Source organism: Carassius gibelio, chromosome B13 (assembly GCF_023724105.1).
Source record: "Carassius gibelio isolate Cgi1373 ecotype wild population from Czech Republic chromosome B13, carGib1.2-hapl.c, whole genome shotgun sequence".
Lineage (NCBI taxonomy): Eukaryota > Metazoa > Chordata > Actinopteri > Cypriniformes > Cyprinidae > Carassius > Carassius gibelio.
This window is the reverse complement of record NC_068408.1, coordinates 11,668,099-11,690,574: the sequence shown is the minus strand read 5'-3', so window position 1 is coordinate 11,690,574 and position 22,476 is coordinate 11,668,099. Positions and strand designations below refer to the sequence as shown.

The window sequence follows — 22,476 nt, the reverse complement described above, 5'->3', positions numbered from 1 at the left end:
CATCATTAAAAAGAAAATGGATTCATATGTTCAAGCTTCTGGAAGTAATTCTCTCATTTAGAAAAATAAATGGAAGAGTACAAAAAGATTCAACAGACTTTAGTTCCATGTGCGCTCCTTTACCATACAAAGTGTCATAACTATTATATTTAACTAGCTCAGTGGTTCCCAAAAGTAGGCCTACATTAATCTCACTTGAATCTTGGAATAACTTTTGAACTATAAAACACTAAAATACAAACATATTAATTTATCCATTTTCTTCTCAAAAATTGGCACAATCTCCTTTTGATGATACAATCAAATAAAAAAAAGTAAAAAAAAAATAAAAATCTTTATGTGATAATAACAATGCCGACGATAATAATGAGCTCAATAATAATAAGCATCCTTTTTGATTATCCAAAACTCAATTATGACATCACACATTTTAGGCCTGTAGAAATCAGTAAGCAATCGTCACAAATTAGATGTAAGCAGTCTTATGATCAAAATAAGAAACTTTCATGGATGACTGCCTCATTTGGCTGTACACGTGCTGTTACAAAATACAATAAACTGAGTGTGCAAAGCTGCACGGTGGCACGATTTTAATGACCATTCAAACTATACATTGTTTGCATAGTGTTGCAATAAAATAAATAAACACGATTCATTATTATTACATGATAGAAATTAAAATAAAATAAAAATTAAAAAATTATAGTTTCAGGTTTCCAGAGATTAAAAGATTATGTAAGTCTCCTAAGGCATTTGTGTATTGTACAAATGTAACCAAGACTATACGCGCGCTACATTCGTCAAGCATAGTCAACTGCGCTTTACATAATAAATCTTATTCCAGTCAGCAGGGACCGTTATTTCCATGAACTTATCTCCAAAAACTTCTTCTGTAGGAGAACAGAAAACGAGTTACCTCATTCCTCTGTAGCTGAAAGAAGTTGTTGAGATAGTTGGAGTTGAGAGAGGAGCTCAGGTCAGTGGCAGGAGTTTTGCTGTAGTTCAGGTCCGGATGGGAAGAGTTGGGCTCGGGTCGGAAGGCATCGAAGGCACTCGTCTGATGCGTGTCTTGTAAAGACAGGTAAACCCAGTTGAGAAGCTGTGCAGGCTGGTACACTGAGGTACTGGTGTCTATAGCAGACAACAAGCTCATGTTGTTACTGTAACTTTCACTCTTCCACTGTTACTTTTGGAAATGGCAAACTTTTCTAGAATCGACTGTGAATGCGCCGTCCGGTTTTCCACACCCAAAAAAATCAGCGCTTCTCTCTCTTCTTCCAGCACAGACCCTATTCCTTCGCTGGGATCCGTGTCCCAGGTTTATAATTACACTAAAGTCATTGCTCTGATATGTCAGAATAAAAAGTTTTAGACCGGTGTCCACGGCCCGTTATCTCCCTTTATTTGCACTGTACCAGCAACGGAACTCTTTGAATATTCATGTAGCGTCTGCGTACGTCATTGTCTCACACGGCCAATCAACACGCGCTGTTTAACATACGCGCTTGTATGGCAGTGACAATCGGTTGATGATTGGCTACTAGCTCATTTCAATAGAATATTAATATTTATCACGGAACTTATTTAAAAACACAACTATTTGAAAAATAGCTTAGTTCGTATATAGCTCATATAGCTTAAACTGATTTTAAACGAGATCATGTTTAAAAATGCAGTTCCAGCAAAGTACAGTCTATCTTATAAGCATTTATATTGTATAGTTGAATTATACATTAAGTATTTTACTACCATACTTAATGTAAGGGTAAAGAAAACCACTAAAACGCTTTAGAAAATCCCCCTACAAAACTTAACTGACTCCAGTTCACATGGAAGAGGTTAGTGGTATTTGTGAAACTAAACACCTTAAGGAAACCAATAGGCTGATGTAAGCAAATGGGTTTGTTTATTTAACAACAGGGGTGAGATTCTTAAGTGATAACCCACAAACAGATCCCAGGGAAACGTTCATTAAAAACACCTGAAAAAGACCAATAACATTGGGTATTAGTTTTTGAATGAACATTTGTTTTCAATTTAATTAATCATATTTAACAGAAGCGGAAAATAAAATAAAAGGCCTAAAAAGAAATAAATACACCTAGAACATAACGGATGCATTTTGCTTGACCAGATGGGTTTTTAAATAATCACAAACAACTCACAAAGAAAACCAACAATTTATTAACTCACCTGAGGCATTCCGAATTACAATCTAAAACTGATTCGTGCTCCACCTTGTGGTGTTGTTAATTTACTAACACTTTTTAACACTTCCTTCACCTGACTGATCTATGAACAGGTAACATTACCCCCAAGAATATATCTGGGATTTGATCAGATGCACAGCATTCATGTAATTGTATACATGTTTAGTAAACGACTCAATTTTGATAAGTCAAAATGTTCAAGTTTAATGCATAAAACTGAAAGAAATTTGAACTCAACATTATATCTAAAGTATGGATGCCATATTTACATGGTACAATTAAAGATAACTAATCAAAGACTAAATAAATTCAAGTAATTAAAGAAACCATATTTACAATACACACTAAATATTTTAAATGACAGTGCTACAAGAAATCCTTTAGAAATTAAACTTGTCAGCAGAACAGTCATCATCACTGCCGAATAGAAACATAGCAACTGTTTCTCTATGGGCTTAATGCATGCACCGATAGCAAGTCACCAACATGTGACTGTGATCTTTGCAGACAGGGCGACTGCATTCACTGCAGAACTTGCTCACTTTTCTGTCTCTTTCAGATGGACAGTAATAACATCTTTTTCTTATTCTGTTCAGACGGCTCTGTTCTTGGAGCTCGGAACTGACAGCTGACAATGTTGTGGGCATCCCACATCTGTCCATGGCCTCAAGGATGATCATGGATAATCCAGGGCTTTCTTCTCTGCGCCTATGTATCTGAGGCATTACAAGCTCTTTCACTATCTCTTTTATGAACAAGCGCTGGGTGTTATGACCACCTCCCGTGAAGCTAGGGTGCTGAGCAATGAAAATGGAGTAGGAGTTTACAATGGCAATATCCAACATGTTATACCAAAGCAGCATAGGCCATCTCTTTGTTTGCTGCTTGCAAGTATAATTTTCAGCCATTAGCTTAACACTGCTGACTCCTCCTTTGGTGCGGCTGTAGTACTGAATGACCTCCGGCTTGTTTTTAGCACTTGTTTCAATCAGCGCATCGCTGGTGTGCATTGTACTCAACAGAATCACTGCCTTTTTTAGTTTTGGCACATAGCTCACCATGAATACTTTGCCACAAAAACCAAACTCAGAGGTATGTAGTGCTCGTAACTTGGATGGCTTCATAATCGGCGGCACATGTGGATTCTTATGGTGAAGGGCCCCAAGCATGGTCAAGCTTTTATCGAATAGCTTCTCTGCCAGAGGGACACTGGTGAAGTAGCTGTCCATTGTAATGTTGAGACCTATCATGGGAAACAAACACAAAAGGCAAGGTCATTGGGTAATGATGGTCTGGTAAAGTGTTTGTGGCTGAGGGCGTGTATCAAGAAGGCTGCCGGTTTGATCCCTACAAGAAGTAAACTATGAAACTCTGTGCTTTTAAGAAAGTTAGTTAACACAAAGTATCTTAAATGGAAAATAAACTACTAGTTTTTAGGATTCTTTGAAGGAAATGTTTACCTTTTTGCTGAAGTCCATTGGACAACCTCAGGACTGTGTTCTCTGCAAGGTTCTCCTCAGTGTCCTCTCCCGGCCGTCTGCCTGTGTAGATGACCCCATCAATGGCGTAGGGGACCTCGGCATCGCACATCCAAACGATTTTTATGCCACTCTTGGTAGGGCGGCTTGGCACGTGTTGCAGAAACTTGCATCTTCCCTGGAATGGCACAAGCTGCTCACCCACAGTGACACAATCCCTCGGGATGAACCTTTTCCTGCAGTTGATCAGGAACAGGTCCCACACATTTCGGAAGGCTGCCATGTGGTCTGATGCCTCTCTTGCCACTCTGGTTTTCTTGTTATCAAATTGCAGGAATCTGTGAAGGTCTTGATATCTACCAACAGACATGGTGGCTCTGTATAGTGGGTTCTGTAATGGATCCATAAACAGTTCCCGGATTGGGACGTCACAACTTCTCTCCGCACCAATGAGAAGGCTCAGACCAATAAAGGCTTTTAGCTCTTCTTTAGTGATCTTTTGCCACACTTTGCCTTTTGCTAATGCTGCTCTCAGTCCACCCAAGTTGGTGCATTGCAGGATCTCATCAATGATGTTTTCACTCATGAAAAGTTCCCAGGCATCTTTAGGTGTCTCTACTGAAGACCCTGGTGCAGGGCCTGAACAGCTCTGTGAGGAGGTCACGGTTTCGTTTTGAGGAGGGTATTTGCTCCAATAAGAGTCTCCTTTGCTCCATCGACTCAAGTGATCTTCACTCTCCTCATCACTAGATTCCTCAGATGAGAACTCAAAGTCTGTGAGGACAGTTTTCTGACCTTCTGTCAAATCTGGGGCACAACTATCAGAGACCTCTGATTCCAAATCAGGGGCAGCAATGGATTCATATTCTTCTCTTAGTTTATCTGTAACCTCCGCTGCAGGATTTTTAAGGCACGTCATAGACAAAACTGTAAAAATACAAACACACAAGCAGTTGTAGTGACATCAGTTAATTTAAGAAAAGTACAAATGTGATTACTCATGTGAATTACACTTTTAGTAATTCACTTACATGAAATTCCACCATAGCACACACACAGAACATTCTCTTTCCTCTTATTCTGTATAAACCCATGTTATCCAACACACTACTGAAGACTTTATACTAAAATGATTCATTTGAAAAAGAAGAATTTTTCATATAAAAAAAATGCATTATTTGTGCTGTCATCAATTTGATATGAACAGTTCTATCAAACTGGCTGCATACTGGGCATTTGCTTGCTCAGTAAAACTCAGGTGGGGTCAGAATGTGCAGCATTTGGTCTCCCTCTGGTGGAGAAATGGAGAAAGAATAACTCACCCCAACAGTTACTCACATCTTTCCTAAGCAGCGCAGCAAATCAACATATTAGAATGACTTCTAAAGAATCATGTTACATGTCATTTTAGATTGGAGTAATGGCTGCTGAAAATTAAGCTTTACTACAATTTTATTAAACAAATGTAGCCAGGGTTACCATAAGAGAATTAATGCAATAACTAAAAAAAGATCCAACCCCAACCTTTTGAAAAATAGTACAGATAGACATGTAGAGAACATGGGTCATTATAGCGAAATTACCTTTATTTCCAAACCATTACCATTCTATCATTATTTCACTCAATAAAAGTTTGTTCTCACAGTGTTGTTACTTTATCATACACACTTTATTCTATACCAATGTGTGATACCTTCTCTGTGCAAAATTCAGTTCTCCTGAACTGAGACATTTCTTCAAACGCAAGATGTAAGAATGAGAATTGAGACTTAGGTCTGGAATCCTCTCAGTTTAATGCAAGCTTGCTACAGAAAGCCGCTTGTAAAACATTAAAAATGTGTAATAAGCAAGAGTATTGTCTATTATAAATTCACCACAGGAATAAACTATACATTCCTCAAGAGTGGAATAAAATAATTTATGGAAATAAGATGATTCTTTCAAACCACCCTAAAAAGCATAGATAAAAAAATGATTTCGGTCAAAAATGCCTTCTCAAATAAATTTTCCACTATACATGAGGAAATATTCATACTTTGAGGAAGGAATAAAAATATAAAACCTTTTACTGTTACAAAAAATGCCGGTACACATCATGGACCCTAATCGAGATGGTTTTTCTGATGCAATCTGTAACTGTACCCATATCTGTATGCTTTACCACACACAGAGCACTGGAAAGGTCTCTCCTTTGAGTGGGTCCGTTTATGTTTGTTAAGTGTGTAAACGCGTTTAAAACTCTTCCCACACTCAGGGCACATATAAGGTCTCTCTCCAGTGTGATCTCTCTGGTGCACCCTTAAGTCATAGATGTCAAAAAACCTCTTCTCACACTGGTTACATGGAAAAGGCCTGTCACCGGCATGTCTACGCAAGTGTATTTTCAAATAAGAGGGTTTGGCAAACTTCATTTCACACTGATCACAACCGTATGGTTTCTGTCTTCTGTGAATTTTCACATGATCCGTGAGAAGATCTGCCCGCTGGAATACTTTCCCACAGGTTTCACAACTAAATCGCTCTTCTTTATGCTGTTTGTTGGATGTTCTGCCTTTACCTGCTTTCTCTGGATGTTGTGTGACATTTCCCGGCATTATGAAAGATTTCATTCTTTCACTTGACAGATCAGAATTCGTTTTAGTTGGTATAATTTGTTCTGTTGGTTTTCTTTTTCTTGATGTTCTTTTCTTGTCTTTACATTTTTTTCTTTTGCTTGATGGGTGAGTTCTTCTGTTCAGAGGTTTATCTGGAGAAGTGTGTGCGTTCGCTGCGATTTCAAGCTCTTCTTCCATCTCAACTGGAGGCATTAGGCCAGTTGGTAAGATCTGCAGACCAAGGTCCAACATCTCCTCTTTAACATTCCTCTTAGAAAGAGAAAACGTTCTCAGCTCGTTCACATCAAGTACTGAAGAGTCATCTTGATCAGGTTCCACTTTAACTTGTATTTCTGTCTTAATGAAGTCTGGTTGCAAGGTCGGTGAAATGTCATCTTCACTTTTCAACCATCCATTCATAAAGTGCTGGGAAACTGCTTTCGCAGATGGCAAATTTTGATCCATTTGAACAGGGCTTTGACTTCCGACGGCCAGCTCTAATTCAGTTAGTTCTTCTCGAGACTGGACGTGAATTCTTCCGAAGGCCGAACCAGTACTATAACAAAACAGGGAGATATTAATGCTCTCTTCAACGATGTATCTGTTGCATTATTCTCTTCTTAATTATCATCACAATGCAATTTCATAGCTTGCTTAACTAAAGCAACCATAAATACATTCGTGGTAAATAAACACAGCACTGACTTGAAAAAAAAAATGGCATTTTTGTTTAGGCAAAAATTAAAACGAGATGTTGCCTTAGCGGACATCTGATATATCACTCACTAGTTATTTGCATTCAGAAAATTTACTTTTTTTGTTGACTAAAAGATGAGCCATGTTTGCGTTGGTGAATCGTCTTCCTCGGTGGCTTAAGTTACGAGTTGAGAAGTGCATATGTGTATACTGCCACCTACTGGGCGGGGTTGAGAATATTCATTCTGGGTAAATTCTTTGCTCAGAGAATTTATTGTTTTACCTGCAAATTTAGAGTCTCATTTGGACACATTTAAAGTAGGCATACAATTTAAGAACGGTTTCCTTTCTTATCTATTTTTTTTTTAAATCATTCCATTTTGTAAGTTTATAAAAAACTGAAAACTTTACAAAGTATAAGGTATGTTTAATATAAAAATATTTTCAGATCACAACAAAAACAAATCAACATTTTTGCAAAGTACAGGCATATTGTAAAATAATTAGAGATTGTAAGATACCCACAAATCAACATTTGCTAAATGTGATTACATTAAACTGGGTGGCATTTTAAACATTTGTCATGCAGAACAATCGTAAGTAGCCCACACTCGCCATTACATTCAGATTTTCCTTCTATTCCCCTTAAAAGGCACAGACTTCTTCAGATCTTATGCAAATGTCAGTCAATCCGTCTTATTCTTCAGAACAGGAGGACAGTTTTCATAGTTTAGAAGAGAATGACCCAGAGGCAGGAGTGTAGTGAGATGCAAGACGCTCTGCTTCTCTCCAGCCGCTTAGCAGCGCTCCATGAACTGTAGAGAAGAAAGACCTGTGTGTGGCTTCTCCTGCAAACAACACCTGCAAAGACTGCAAAAACAAACAGTCATTCATGTTATACTATCTATTAACAATGTAAAGAAGTGTCAAGAGTAAAGAGAAAATACCTACATATAGCAAACTGCTCATCAAAAAAACAATGAAACCTAGTTGCTTGAACAAACATTGACAAAATGAGAGTAGTTGCACCTTAGAATTTGATCCTTTCAGCGGCAAGGGTTCAGCAAGGTTATCTATGTCATATCCTGAGCAACCTTTGGCCACATAGGTGTACGATCCACAGGAATATGGTTCATGGAACCACTGAGATCTTAAAAGTTTCCTTGGTGTAATAGTTGGATTTCCTGAAAATTGATATGAAAGATTTCATAAATTAATGGTAATATTTAATATACTAAATTTGATTGTTCCATAGTATATATACATAGTTTTTTTTTTTTTTGCATTTTATTTATTAGTATTATTTTAAAATTATAACATCAACCTAAACTTTTGTTTTAATGACAGCGGCATTCAAGCTGAAATTACCTTTATACACCATTCGTTTTTATTTATTTGTATTATTCTTTTTTGATGTGGATAATATCACAAATTTTACAAAATACTTTTTACAAATGTATTTATTTATTTAATACATATATTATATTTAGATCTCTGATTTTTATGGTGGTCCTAGACTTTTGGACCCCATCAAATAATGTTCTATTAAGCTTTATAGAGCCTCTTTTACGGAGTAAAAATGTTACCAGTGAATCTGCGCAGGAGCTGTGTGACACTGTGCAGCACTTCATGTTCAGACAGAGTTTCCATGTACTCAGACTCCCGTCCTGCGATCCATCCACACAGCACATGCCCATACCTGCACAACAACAACAACAAAAAATGTCATATTTATTATGGCATGAATTGCAGTAGTTAAAGCAAAATTAAAGACTATGTTTACCTCTCTGTGGGCTTCAGCACAGTGAACGAAACTAACTTTCTAATCCAGGACATCTTTACATCAGAAACAACATCAGCAAGATGTGTCTCGTCCTCCCAGACGAAGTAGATCAATTCACAGTCTTCATCCCAGAAAGGCTGCTCGAACTCAAGAAAGATCTTGTTGTTGGTCCCAAAGCCCATTCTCTGGATGGAGTGCATTTTATGCAGTGGAAGAGGAGGGCTCAGGAAAGTGCTCTGGTGCTTCTTAAGGTACCCTGTAATGAAACAGCACATCAGATGAGTTAGAGGTCTTGCAGATATTGTGGCAATAAAGTTATGAAGCAACATTAAGAAAATATTGTTTTTTTATTTATATAAAAATATATTATTCTAATATAATGTTATAAGCAATATTATGAAAATGAGAAATTCCTAAATCCATTGTCTTTGTAAATCAGACAAAAAAAAGCTGTACTTTTTATGAATTTAAAAGTGCATGCATTTAAAGTGAACAGATTATGCTAGTTGCAATTACCAGACCAATAACGTGGATTACAAATAAGTGTTAAATGCTAACTGTTCATGCTGAATCTATACGTACCCAGTGGGACCGTGACAATTACATGGTCTGCTGCAAATGTCTCTCCATTCACACATTCAATCGTAACAGGAAATGATGTTCCTGATGGTCCACTCTTGGTGTAGTTCCAGTGAATGCATTTCACTGGCTTGTTGTACAAGACTATGTCCTTGGGAAGTTCCTTTATCATGTGATCAATTAAACCTTCGTAACCTCTAAGAGGAAAAAAGAATGCATGAACATATTTAGTTTGCAAACAAGATTTAGCATTTTAGAATTGGGCAATTTAGACATTTCAAAATGTACACGTAAGGCTCTGAGACTTACCCTGGGAAAGTGCAGTCCAATCCTGGGAGAGTTTTATACATGCCGAAGGCTCCCAGGGCTACATCATCCATCGTGTGGGTTCCACTGACGCAGCACTCCAGCTTGAGCAGTGTGTTTATCATGGCCAATTTTACTGCAGTGTTAGCCTGGCCCTCCTTCCACTCCTCCGGGGCCAGTCGTTCAGCCTCAGCCTTGACAAACTCCCCAACGCTCGGCAGAGGTTCTCCACCACTGTCATGGAACTGCTGACTCCTTTCCAGTAGTTTCATGAAAAACTCCACCACTGGCCCCATCGTCTCAAGCCCCAGTTTCCGTCCTGAACTGGTAAACCAGTTGGGAACAAACAACGGATGACCACCAACGTCAATGGCCTGGTTTTCTTCAGACATTGACTCTTTGTCAAGGAGCTGGTAGTCACATGCCAAACGAAACACTGGGTTTTCCTTCGATGGGCCATGGATCCAGTTGGCACCGATCTCTATAATGTTATCACCTTGAACAAATGGGAAAAAAATGATGTGATATGCACTTCTATAAGTACATTCTAGTCTTGGCAACAAAACATTTAAAATACCGAACAGTGATCAGAAATTAGGCAACCTACCTAAATTTAAACAGTAAAACAAGTAAAATACAAAATTAATACAAAAAAATTATATATATATATATATATATATATATATATATATATATATATATATATATATATATATATAACAAACAGCAAAAACGCTGAAGGTAAGAAATTATATCAAACCATTATTTGTGGCCAAGAAATACTGTAGTTATTAAATTATTGTATAAATGTGTAACTTGCTCAGACTTGACATATCCAAAGAATACCTTTGTCCTCAGAACATGAATCAACCTCTCTGTTAAAATGTACTTTCATCATATAGTTGACCCTTGCCTGACTGTATTACAGTGTGGTTTTATTGGGTTCACATGGAAAATTTGAACTTAACTCATAACCTTTGTAAAATATATACTACTAGTTTTTAACTCCAATATAAGGTCATTTCCACTGGTATTTGTACTGCAATTATGACAAAGCTGTCTATTTTCCTACACCTAATTTTGTCATTGCAGGAATTTCAATAACTATTAATTAAATAAGTTTGCTGAGGCCTCTGGTTGAGAACCACTGATAATGGACCCATTTTGACAACTTGTACAGTCGGAAGTGCAGTTAAGCTCCGCCCACGAATCAAGCTACATAGTTGCAAAAGACACAATTTTACAGTACCGCTTAAGGATAAATATCTGTATAATTAAGTAAATGAAATCTGCTAACCAATTTCCATGTAGTCCTTACATATTAAATGATAAGAGACGGCCATCATCCTATAAGATGACAAAAATAAAAGTAAACAAATTCTAAAAGCTTAATGTCCCCATCATAGATTTCAAACGGATTCAATAAGCCTGCACATACCCAGTCTGCCCGTTCGTATTCTCCCCCCGCTTCTCGCAGTTGCTTCTATGATGTGTACATTATGAAAACCGTGTTTAAGTAACTTCTGAGCTGCACCAATTCCCGAGATGCCGCATCCGATTATAAATATCTGAGAATCACGAGCTGAACGTAGCGCCATTGATTGAAGCAGTTCGTGCACGACCATAGACTAAAAAAACACGGAGGACGAACCAACGTTAGAGGTTTCTCTCTGCTGGGGACTTCAGCAAACGCTCCTCCCAGAACTGTAACGATCTCCGAGAAGTAACGTCGCCTAGACAATAATCTCAATTATTCTATGCAAACATGACTCTCTGCATGGTTCCTCTATGTGGTAAACAAGTTCGCTTTCACTGCACGTGACAAACGACGTACTATATCCCGGAAGTAATTCCGTTTATCCTTATAATAAACACTTCATACTTCATTAATAAAAATATATTTGATTATTTTTAATGTTGTCGTCATATTTTATGTCCTATTAAGTAATGTCAGTCATTTGTCTTATATACATATCTATTCATTTAACGTATTAATTTATTAATTTTACCATGGTAAATGTCCACAGGTTATGCTCAGCTGTTTGCGCGTAGCTTTCTCTTTGGAATAATATAGATGTTTTTAAACTCCTTGTCATAGTATACATATTTGGCTGAACTTTTCATATTATGCTATGGTATTATATTAGGTAAAAAATGTTAGCTCGATTGCACTGTAAGTAGCTTTGTATATATTTACATTATATATATATATATATATATATATATATATATATATATATATATATATATATATATATATATATATATAAGCACTTTTTAAATGTCAATTATAACACTATGAAAACAACGACATTGAATTTATAATGAACATTATTTATAAAGATCATTTGTAAACCCAACCTCCAAAATAATTTTTTACAGCCTTTTAAGTCTATTTAGTAATAGTATAATAACGCAGTAATTGTTTCTCGCCAGAAGGGGGCAATACATTACTATTTGTTGATGCCATAATTTTATTTATTTATTTTTTGTACATGCATCAGGTTGTTCGTTAGTAACCCAACCAGTTACAAAGGTAAACACAACAGTCAAAATCCTTGTTTACTGCATACAGGTCGTACAAATGGCGACCTAGGTTCCCAAGGTTTATATACAAGTTCTAAAACGTAGGTTTTTGTTAGTTAAAAGCTTTACTAAATCATGCATTGTTCTCAAAAGCACTATATATATATTAATACATTTAATTACATTTCGGTTGTCATTACAAATCACGTAAAAAAAAAATACAAAAACAATTCAAACTATTATTTAAAAATCTCAGCTTACATATTGTGTGGCATAAAAGACTGACAAGTGAACGCAAGAACAAAGTTTACTTTTCTCCTTGTACTACTTGTCCAGGAAATGGGAACCACCTCGAGTAATGTAATGTTCCTTGTTCCCAGGATGTCTCCCACTGTGTAACATGGGCATTCAAGCCAGAAGGCACTGACTTAATGTCTTACTTTCAATAACATGAGCTTTTATAGCTCGTGGGAACTGACTCAGTGCAAGGGTCACTCAAAGAACAATACGAAATGCTCATTGTGAACATGAGGGAAACAGAACATTATTTTTTCTCAAGCAATAAAACAATGATTTAAGATGAAAATGAAACAATAAGAGATTGTATTGGAATAGGATCATATGCTTTCATTTTTATTATAATTATAATGGCAAAATTACCTTTAAATTTGTCAAAAGTCTGGAAGTCATTAAAAATGTTATGAATTAGACATTCTATATTGAGTACAATACTAACATGACACAAATGTGAGACCAAATAAACACAATTCCTTATATATTCGTTTTATTTTTAAATGTATAAAAAGTAATATTGTTACTGTAGAAACATGTTGGGTGTGTATGTCCTGAGTTCAACAACAAAAAAATATACTGTATATACAGTAGTTTGTTTTTTAAGTCATAGAGTATAAGTGCATCATAAAATAACATAGGTAATTTGTATCTCCTGAGAATTGTGGGTAAAAGTACTTACAGCTGCTAATTACTAGTTACCAGTAGTCTATACATTTATAAACTAGTTGTTGCAGTCATGTCTTCATCAAAAATGAAAAACCTAAACCTTGCAATCTGTGGATCTCTGGTGTTGACTGTACAACAGAGAGGACGCATTTTGATCTAAATGGTCGACATTTTCTCACAAATAATTTGCAGTATTAGAGATGCCATCCAATTTTTGCAATATCATTGATCTCAGTGCACTGTATCTGTGAAAAACAAAAGTACAACACAGATTAAAATGAATACATTGTTGTTTTGTTATAGGAACAAAGATGTGAAACTTACTTTCTTGTTAGTTTTAAAATCTCTCGCTCTTCCTCCTCTTTCAATTTCTTGATAAAACTGCCCAAAACAGGCATTTCAAACTTAATATACTGTGCAACCTGTAAGACAATGCATTATTGCATTAACCACTGAGATATAAGCAGAGAGTATTCTGAATATTAACAATAATATCACAGAGAACCTGCACGTATGCATCAACATTTTCATTATACAATGAATGTTGAGACTGCAATAGAAATATTTGTACTATTGTTAGTCCCCAGGATAGGATCCTATAATTAGACTTGATATGTAGCATCTGGAAGTGACATTATTGTTTACTGTGTCTATATTTGAACAACAGAATGTCAATTTGCCAGGGAAAGCACATTCTGAATGACCTATTGTGAACTTTGAAATGTACAAAATACTTACATCATACGTTATCTCTTCACCAAGGTCCTTTTCCATAATAAATATTCGAGCGATTTTTTCACATGGACCATGCAACAGACGAGATACCAAAGGATATTCTGTGTCCTTAAGTTTTGCTCTCTCTTAAGACAAAAGATGGGGGAAAATATAATAATTACAATCTGAGATCAGTTGACTCTTCTTAAAAAAGTAAAGTTAAAAATGAAAAGGCTCACCCCCTGATTCATGGACTAGGTAGAGGCCAAACTCATCTGCCTTATTCTCAACCTGTAGAGAACAGGGAATTAACAATAAGGAAAAGATTGTGGTATTCCTCTGAATAGGGGAAAACTTACCCGAAACTTATTAAGGAGTAGGTTAAGAACTTGCTGTGTTGTCAAAGTGCTGTTCACTCGCACATTAGTCACTGATCCATATGACGGAGTAAAAACTGATGTCTGTAAAGAAATTGTGTATAAAGGTGATCAAATTCAGTGATAATTAATTGTGTAATATTTCATAAACTATATGGCACACAATTGGTGTAAAATCTGGCAAATGAGATTTGGAAAATATAATATAAGCTACAATTAAAAAAATATACAATGTTCTTACAATACAACAGGTGATATAATCTGTGGTCATCAATTTCTCTTTGTCAATAGACAACTGTTACATTCAGATAAGTAAGTAGTAGACACTTTTGTTCACAATAAAATACAATACAATGGCTATAAAAACCATAGCAAAAAAGGAAACAAGAGCAGAAATAAAATAAACAATTGTAGAATTAAAATAAAATATTTAAAAAACCTTAAACCTATTTTATTTCAGCTAGTTGCCAAAGCAACATTTCTTATTTCATTCAGTTTAATATGTACTATGTACAATGTACTAAAATAAGTAACAACTGCAAATAAAACTAGATAAAAAATTGCGAAAGCCTAGCGTGTGAGTTTAAAGCAGTTTTAAAAGCCTGAAGTTTGAAAATTAAGATAGATTAGATAAATGTTGATAACCTTTCTAGCATAATTAGCCTGTTACTAGCATATTGCTGGCATGATTAGCAAGTTACTAGCATGTTGCTAGCATATTTTTAGCATGGTTAGCATACTACTAGCATGTTAATATGTTTCTAGCATTATCATGTCGGTAGGATAGATGATAGATGGATAGATAGATAGATAGATAGATAGATAGATAGATAGATAGATAGATAGATAGATAGATAGATAGATAGATAGATAGATAGATAGATAGATAGATAGATAGATAGATAGATGTTTGATTTTTTTAATTTTCAGTTTTATGAAAACTGAACTCCTTGTCAAAAGAAAAAGTCAGATCAGTCTGAAAAGATATAACACTAAGTCCGAGTTTGGTGGTTTTAGCTTGAAAGCTCTAGGGCCACGTTCACACTGCAGCAGAATACAGTTGTCAGTCCTGTTTTTGAGTTCGTACAGATGTGAGTTCGGTTACAGAATGCGGTTGTCACACACGTAAATAACCGAACTATCTATCTATCTACAGTATCTACATCTGCAGAGGCACCAGGCCAACTCATATGACTTTCAGGAACCATTTATGAGAGAGGCAGGTGACATTGGATAATAAAAGCACATGGTGCAGCCAAGGGGAAGGCCTGCACAGGAAAACACTGCCTCTCAACACGTGCATCCATCTCAACACTGATCTACAACATAAACACTTAGACAATGGACACCTCCTGTCACAGATGCTGCTGTGGCACTTTATGAGAGCACATGGCCCTTGCCAGGCACAAGACGTGCTGTCTTTCACTGACCACTTTTATACTATTGTTCTGAACTTTGAGTATGGAGGAGCTCCAACTCAGACACTGCATTGCAGATCTCTAGTTGAAAGCTTTATAGCTCAAATTCAAGTGCACTAAGGTTAACTGTGCTTTTTTAACTGTGTTAATAAATAAGAAACAAAACTTATTTATTAACACAAAAGTTGTATTTAAATTACTTTGTGGTTATAAAAATGGCCGTTGATGGAGAAGCGGTGTCTTTTTATCCTCTGTGAATCGGCAGTGTTGTGGATTTTGGATCTTCTTTGGATATTCATGAAGCTCGCGTCACTTCTCGTTCTCAGCAGTTGAGGGATGTCCTCCTCAGCTCCATCCGCACCTGCAGCAGAAAAGCAACCAGAGACAAGAGCCAGCTAATATTAAGAAGAGGCACTCAATGATGTGTTGGAAATGTGGTGAACACCTAGATATGCATTTAGTTCAATTTAAACTTCTAATCTATAACAACCACCAATGTTGTCCATTTTCCAACACGAATGAATAACATTTTTGATAATATTTCCCTTATTGTGTGTGGAATGATATGGATCATTTTCATACTCACTGGGTATAGGTGAGGCACTGATTTTGTTGTTGTTGGGCTCTGAACAAAACTGGTGTTCAGCATTTCCATTCCTGTAAACAATAACCACATAACTAAAATACATAATGGAAGCATCATAAAAATAATGGAAAAAAAACATAGGCCTACATTTGAGTTATTACATCTCAACAGACCATACTAGATATTATGAGCTTTATTGTTATTTAAATGAAAATTAAGGTTATTTTTGTAATTAATATTTGAAACATTATGGATCTTACAAAGCAACTTTACAGGAAATTACGTTTCTACAATATTTATTTGTAGCTTATAAGTGGTGACTGTCAGTTTGTGCACGTATGACAGGAGTTTTCAGAAAAATTTATACAAGACGTTGTCAGCCAGACGATGAACATTATCCTGAATTTTCTCTATCTTTTTATATACAAACCCGATTCCAAAAAAGTTGTGACACTGTACAAATTGTGAATAAAAACAGAATGCAATGATGTGGAAGTTTCAAATTTCATGTAAAATTACAATTTTAAGGGGAAAAAAAGGTGATTTTAAATTTCATGTCATCAACACATCTCAAAAAAGTTAGGACATGGCCATGTTTACCACCGTGTGGCATCCTCTCTTCTTTTTATAACAGTCTGCAAACGTCTGGGGACTGAGAAGACAAGCTGCTCAAGTTTAGGAATAGGAATGTTGTCCCATTCTTGTCTAATACAGGCTTCTAGTTGCTCAACTGTCTTAGGTCTTATTTGGTGCATCTTCCTCTTTATAATGCTCCAAATGTTTTCTATGGGTGAAAGATCTGGACTGCAGGTTGGCCATTTCAGTACTCGGATCCTTCTTCTACACAGCCATGATGTTGGAATTGATGCAGTATGTAGTCTGGCATTGTCATGTTGGAAAATGCAAGGTCTTCCCTAAAAGAGATGACGTCTGGATGGGAGCATATGTGGCCCAGAGAAAACTCCTGCGCTTCTGGATCATGTTTAGATACGGCTTCTTCTTTTTTAGCTGGCAACAGCGAATGGCACGGTGGATTTTGTTCACTGACAATGTTTTCTGGAAGTATTCCTGAGCCCATGTTGTGATTTCCATTACAGTAGCATTCCTGTATGTGATATAATACCCAATCATGTTGCCAAATTAACCTAATAAGTTGCAAATTGGTCCAAACTGTTCCTTATATATACTTTTTTTTTCTTTCTTATATGTACATTTAACTTTTCTGGCCTCTTATTTCTACCCGTCCCAACTTTTTGGAATGTGTAGCTCTCATGAAATCCAAAATGAGCCAATTTTTAGCATGACATTTCAAAATGTCTAACTTTCAACATTTGATATGTTATCTATATTCTATTGTGAATAAAATATAAGTTTATGAGATTTTCCATTTTCTTTTTTACTCACAATTTGTACAGTGTCCCAACTTTTTTGGAATCGGCTTGGTGTCATTCATGGAAAGTGCCATTGTTGTTATAGTATCAATCGAGATACTAGGTTTGCTTTTTATATTTCATTTTCATTTTAATTTATGTAGCTTGTCTTTTGTGTTTGTGTTATTTTTATAAGTTTTGGGTTTTTTATATGTATATTTATTTATTTATATACACACGCAGTATATATATATATATATATATATATATATATATATATATATATATATTTAAATTTAAATGACATGTAATTTTTTGTAATACATTTTTTTTTTTATGGTTAAGATACTTTGGCACTTTAACTTGATTGATTTTCTATTAAAAAGGATAACTGGAAACTTTCATTGAAAAAAGAAACATCTGATTGCTCTGATTTATCTGTTGTAGCTATACAATAATACAATCACAGTGAAAATCTTCAGTGTTCACGTGCTGAATGTTCTTGCTCAAAGTATCTAATCAAGGTCACTGCAGCTTTGAACGTTAGAGCTGATTAAAATGATTCCATGATTTAGAAGACTCCTGCACGTGAGAATAAGTAGCAGCCCAAGACTCTGAATAACCAGTTCCTCTGTTGGTGAAAGATCAACACCACATTACCACAGTTTCACTCAGTTTCACTCATATGCCATAATGTTCCTCAAAACAAACTTTCTAACAATGACCTTGACCAAGTCATCAACCCCTAGAGAATTACAGAACTCTATCAAATTTCAAAGTAATAATTTATTGGCTTTTTAGGAAATGTGCACAGTACGATCAAATCTGAGCTGACTGAGAATGATAAAGGAGCAGTCGTTTAACCTACATAAAAAGCACTACACACTTAACAAATCCTGGCCCATGCCTGAAAATGTCTATAACTGAGTTAATGAGAGAAACAGATGGAGTTATGACCTAATGAAGGAAAGGACACATCTGGGTGTGGTGTAGCAGCAGCATTCAGGCGGTTCCACCCACCTGCTGGACTCTGAGCTCTCCGACCTCCACGCACTCGTGCAGGCATAACGAAAGCGCTCGTTGTCATCGTGCATTTCCAGTCTGATTGGCCTCCTCAGGCCCCAGGAGATGTTGAGTAAACCCTCCACGATCAGCTCGCCCTCTTCCTGCAAGAAATAATAATAATAATCATTAACTCTTTTGTCAGATGAAGGAAATCCTGCTGGCTCATGTCTCAGCTCTGTTTCAAGTGTACGTGCTGGAGAGGCAGTTGCAAACAGCAGATATTCAATCGGAGGCGGTGAAGTTATGGAAAGTCACTTTAGGAGGAGTACAATACAGCACGTACTAGATGTATTATTCGAGAGTTTGAATATATATATATATATATATATATTTATTTATTTATTTATTTTTCATCATGTTTTGAAGTGCTAAATGAAAAATTTTACAGTGCTGTAACATAGGCCACAGTCACAACTAAAGGAAATAAACTTACATTGTCTAATCAAATTTGAAAGTTTAAAGGATTCGTTTTTTGGAAAAAGTCAAAAGTTGTGTTAACACTGTTGAAAACTGGTGTGCTGCTTAATATTTTTGTGGAAACCATGATATATTTTTTTAAGTTACATTATGAATATCTTAACTATCACTTTTGATCAATTAAATGCATCATTCTCAAATAAATGTTTTAATTTCTTATGAAAAAATCTAATTAATTTGAATGACAACACCCTGAAGTTCTGCACGTTTCAAATTGGGAATCGTAAGACTGGGATTGGAATTTAGATTTAGAAGAATATTAGATTTAGATTAGTAAAATTAACATCTGGCAAATGTATTTTTAAAAATGTACTGGATGGATGGACGGATGGACAGATGGACTGTATGATCCTTTCAAGCAGAAACGTGACACTTAATCACAGTCTTAATCCTAGGTCTCAGAAGGTCTAAGAAGATAAGTCTCTTCCGTTACAAAGCACGATACTGTCTTGACAAAGCTAAATATACCAAAGAGATTAAACTGTAAGGTTTCATTCAGGACAGCTGCTAAAAATAACTAGTTGTCAGATCATGTAACACAGTCTGTAATTGTCACATGTAACAATTAAAAGATTTAACCTAATTTGATGAGCACCTTTCTTAGCTGTACTGTATAGTTTTGGTTTTAACTGAAGGGGTGAATCTGAAGTGAGGAAACAATTCACTTGTGAATACTATTATTTACATCTTATATTATTACCACAGCTGCATTTGAACATAAACCTTACAGTGACACATTAATTTAAAAAAAAAAAACACAAAACTAATGTGTTTCAGACCAACTCCTTTATGGTAAAATTTTCATAATTATATGGATGGAAGAACTTGTGTCAACATCTCATTTCAGTCCTAGGCTATTTACGGTCCGAATTCACAGAACTTGATTTAATTCTCAATTTTTCAGTCCTCAATCGTACAGGAGATTTTTGTGATTCTTTAACTAAATAATCATTCAACACAGTCACAAAGCGAGACAGAGGTCAGAGCTGCAGGCCACCAGACTTTTCCCCAATCGATCTCTGAGGACCTGCTCTTCAACAAATAACTACGACTAAAATAAAATATTGTAATTGTGTTGGCAGCTGTTGTAATTGTGAGTGAGTGCAGTCAAGTGTGATGTAGGTGGAGGGCTGAGTGCTCCTAGGGCCTCATTGTTACTGCAATGTAAACATTCGTGGCAGCTGCGGCGGGGTCCCATTGGTCAGCTTCCTCTCTACTCTCCATTCAGCACACACACACTTCCTGTCAGGCAGGCAAGGTCAACACTTAGCTAAATTTAGTGCCATTAGCCTTGGCTTATTGTCCTTTACTGCCGTGGCCTATAAAAGGCAGTGAGCTGCCTCTAAACCAGATCAAACCAAACACAGTCTCAGACACAGCCACTGCAAAACAATCAACACTGCGATCCTACAAGCTCGTCCTACAGGTACGTTTGAGATATCTGATTTACTGAATGATCTGTTCTTTACAACTAAACATTTCTTGACTTCCAAATGTCATTAAAGACTCTTTAAAAAAAGTAACTTTATTTATTGGCATCTGTGTTTCCATGAAGAACTTTTAACATCTATGGAAACCCTCTATTGCACAAAGGGTTCTTAGTAGTGAAAAATGACTTTTTGGAATATTAAGATGTTCTTCACATTAAGAAAAAAAAGGTTCTTTTAAGAACTATTCACTAAAAGGGTTTTTTAGAACTCAAAACTGGGGACCCCTTTTGGATGCTTTATTTTTGAGAGTGTGGACACGTTTCATTGCACAACAGGCTCTTGATAATGGAATAAAGATTTTTTTTTTTTAAATGTTCTTCACACTAAGAAAAAAAAATATTTTAAGATCTGATCACTTAAAGGTTCTTTAGTGAACTAAAATTGGTGCTTAGTGGACAAGTTTGTTGGAATTTTGTTCTTTGTTCTTCACTCTAAGGAAAACAATGGTTCTTTTAAGAACAGTTTGCTATATAAGTTATTGGCCTTTTTAAGTGTGTAGATATAGAATATAAGAATACTAACAATCTCTCATCTCCCTCCAGGATGAAACCCAGAAGATTACTCTTGTCTGTAGCTCCTCTACCGACAATAACAGAGTCACGTGAGGACCTCTCGCAGTCCCTGGAGGAATACATGAACTCCATCAAGGAACTTGCCCAGCCTGCTTGTGGTCCTTTGAGGATATCCAGGACTCAGAGACGTAAGCCCATGGGGAAGCAAGCTGGTACTATCTCAACATCACGCAGCACTTGCCGGGCTCTGCAGCCCCGCCGCGCTTCGCTGGGTCTGGACGAGGCCATGCTGAGGTTCAACAGTCAGATGGACCGGGGCTCTAAAGACCCACTGGACTGGCTGTTTGCACAGACACACTTACAGTCACATGGAGAGGATTTACGCAGGACAGACAGTGCACCTGCTGCTTTGTGGTTACTCTAATGAGCCAAAGCCTAATGTCACGTTGATGAGAGGAAAACACTGAACGAGTGATGGATGAGCTCAAGAGGATCTCATGAACTGAACTTCTTAATTTATTGTCTGTATAGATTTTTTGTACAAAGATGCTAATGTTAAATGTAAAGTCATGGTTTCTGTTATGTTTTTTAAAATAAAATTTAAGAATGTATTTTGACTTGTTTTTACATGTCCTTTCTATCTATCTATCTATCTATCTATCTATCTATCTATCTATCTATCTATCTATCTATCTATCTATCTATCTATCTATCTATCTAGTGTGTGAGTGAGTGTTTAATCCTGATAAAGTAATGCTAATTATTTAATTATAGTCAGTCATGTATGTATGAATACACATTAAGTCATCTAGATTTGTATTAAGCATGTATGATGGTAAGACTAGGCGAGAAAAAGACCAATAACAATATTACCATCAGCTTCTAAATATGTTACGGGAGTGCTATCTATCACAGACATAAAGATTTCTGCACACTTTCATATTCACAGATCAGGAATAGCTTCCCACCATATTATCCCTTAAGCAATTTATGCAAATAAAACAAGGCCAGGGGCTAAAATACAACAGTACTTTTCTTTGTGGTTATAAACACATATATACAGTCATATCACATCCCCAATCCAAGAGATGACATTTGTGATACATAAGCTTAAAGGGAGAGTCACCAAAAACAAAATTCTGTAAGCATTTACTCAATGATATTCTTCAAAATATATTATTTTGTGTTCAGCACAAGAAAGAAATTCGTACAGGTTTGATACAACATGAGAGAAACTAAATTATCACAAAATCTTTTTTGGTGAATTATCTTTTTAAGTTCAGTTCCGAGGCTATGGGCGATCTCTGTTGGCTGAATATAATTTTACAGCATTGT

General features: G+C 36.1%; 4 protein-coding genes and 1 long non-coding RNA gene across 8 annotated transcripts in view; 1 reads left to right on the top strand and 4 right to left on the bottom strand.

The window, feature by feature from the left end:
* LOC127970780 (zinc finger CCHC domain-containing protein 24) overlaps positions 1–1,467 on the bottom strand; it is a 32,784-nt gene extending 31,317 nt beyond the window's left edge. Inside the window, exon 1 of the mRNA XM_052573515.1 lies at positions 917–1,467. Within this exon, the coding sequence (XP_052429475.1) occupies positions 917–1,153 (237 nt within the window). The 5' untranslated portion in view covers positions 1,154–1,467. The remainder of the gene's footprint in view (positions 1–916) is intronic.
* Positions 1,468–2,161: 694 nt separating this feature from the next.
* On the bottom strand, positions 2,162–7,171 carry LOC127970020 (uncharacterized). Of its 3 annotated transcripts, none has more exons than XM_052572213.1 (4): positions 7,095–7,171; positions 5,751–6,838; positions 3,671–4,615; positions 2,162–3,453 (listed from the first exon to the last, which is right to left on the bottom strand). In XM_052572213.1, exons 3-4 carry the CDS (start codon positions 4,605–4,607, stop codon positions 2,666–2,668), a joined length of 1,725 nt encoding a protein of 574 aa, XP_052428173.1. In that variant the 5' UTR covers positions 4,608–4,615; positions 5,751–6,838; positions 7,095–7,171; the 3' UTR covers positions 2,162–2,665. The 3 variants fall into 3 exon arrangements, with proteins under 3 accessions (XP_052428173.1, XP_052428171.1, XP_052428172.1); XM_052572211.1 differs by having other exon boundaries at positions 6,246–6,838; XM_052572212.1 differs by having other exon boundaries at positions 6,246–6,838; positions 7,069–7,170.
* A 213-nt stretch (positions 7,172–7,384) lies between these two features.
* Positions 7,385–12,791, bottom strand: paox (polyamine oxidase). Of its 2 annotated transcripts, none has more exons than XM_052572215.1 (7): positions 12,434–12,791; positions 9,650–10,142; positions 9,344–9,537; positions 8,762–9,017; positions 8,565–8,677; positions 8,008–8,162; positions 7,385–7,848 (listed from the first exon to the last, which is right to left on the bottom strand). In XM_052572215.1, exons 2-7 carry the CDS (start codon positions 10,036–10,038, stop codon positions 7,702–7,704), a joined length of 1,254 nt encoding a protein of 417 aa, XP_052428175.1. In that variant the 5' UTR covers positions 10,039–10,142; positions 12,434–12,791; the 3' UTR covers positions 7,385–7,701. The 2 variants fall into 2 exon arrangements, with proteins under 2 accessions (XP_052428175.1, XP_052428174.1); XM_052572214.1 differs by lacking the exon at positions 12,434–12,791 and adding an exon at positions 11,085–11,473.
* A 148-nt stretch (positions 12,792–12,939) lies between these two features.
* The window catches only part of rassf4a (Ras association domain family member 4a), a 33,822-nt gene continuing 24,285 nt past the window's right edge, over positions 12,940–22,476 (bottom strand). The window contains exons 5-12 of the mRNA XM_052572217.1: positions 18,618–18,763; positions 16,228–16,298; positions 15,842–16,002; positions 14,206–14,307; positions 14,086–14,137; positions 13,871–13,992; positions 13,457–13,554; positions 12,940–13,377 (exon numbers count right to left, since the gene is read on the bottom strand). Of these exons, the coding sequence (XP_052428177.1) occupies positions 13,308–13,377; positions 13,457–13,554; positions 13,871–13,992; positions 14,086–14,137; positions 14,206–14,307; positions 15,842–16,002; positions 16,228–16,298; positions 18,618–18,763 (822 nt within the window). The 3' untranslated portion in view covers positions 12,940–13,307. The remainder of the gene's footprint in view (positions 13,378–13,456; positions 13,555–13,870; positions 13,993–14,085; positions 14,138–14,205; positions 14,308–15,841; positions 16,003–16,227; positions 16,299–18,617; positions 18,764–22,476) is intronic.
* LOC127970026 (uncharacterized) lies at positions 20,457–21,752 on the top strand. Its single transcript, XR_008156479.1, has 2 exons — positions 20,457–20,565; positions 21,172–21,752. It is a non-coding gene; the product is annotated as an uncharacterized LOC127970026 (long non-coding RNA).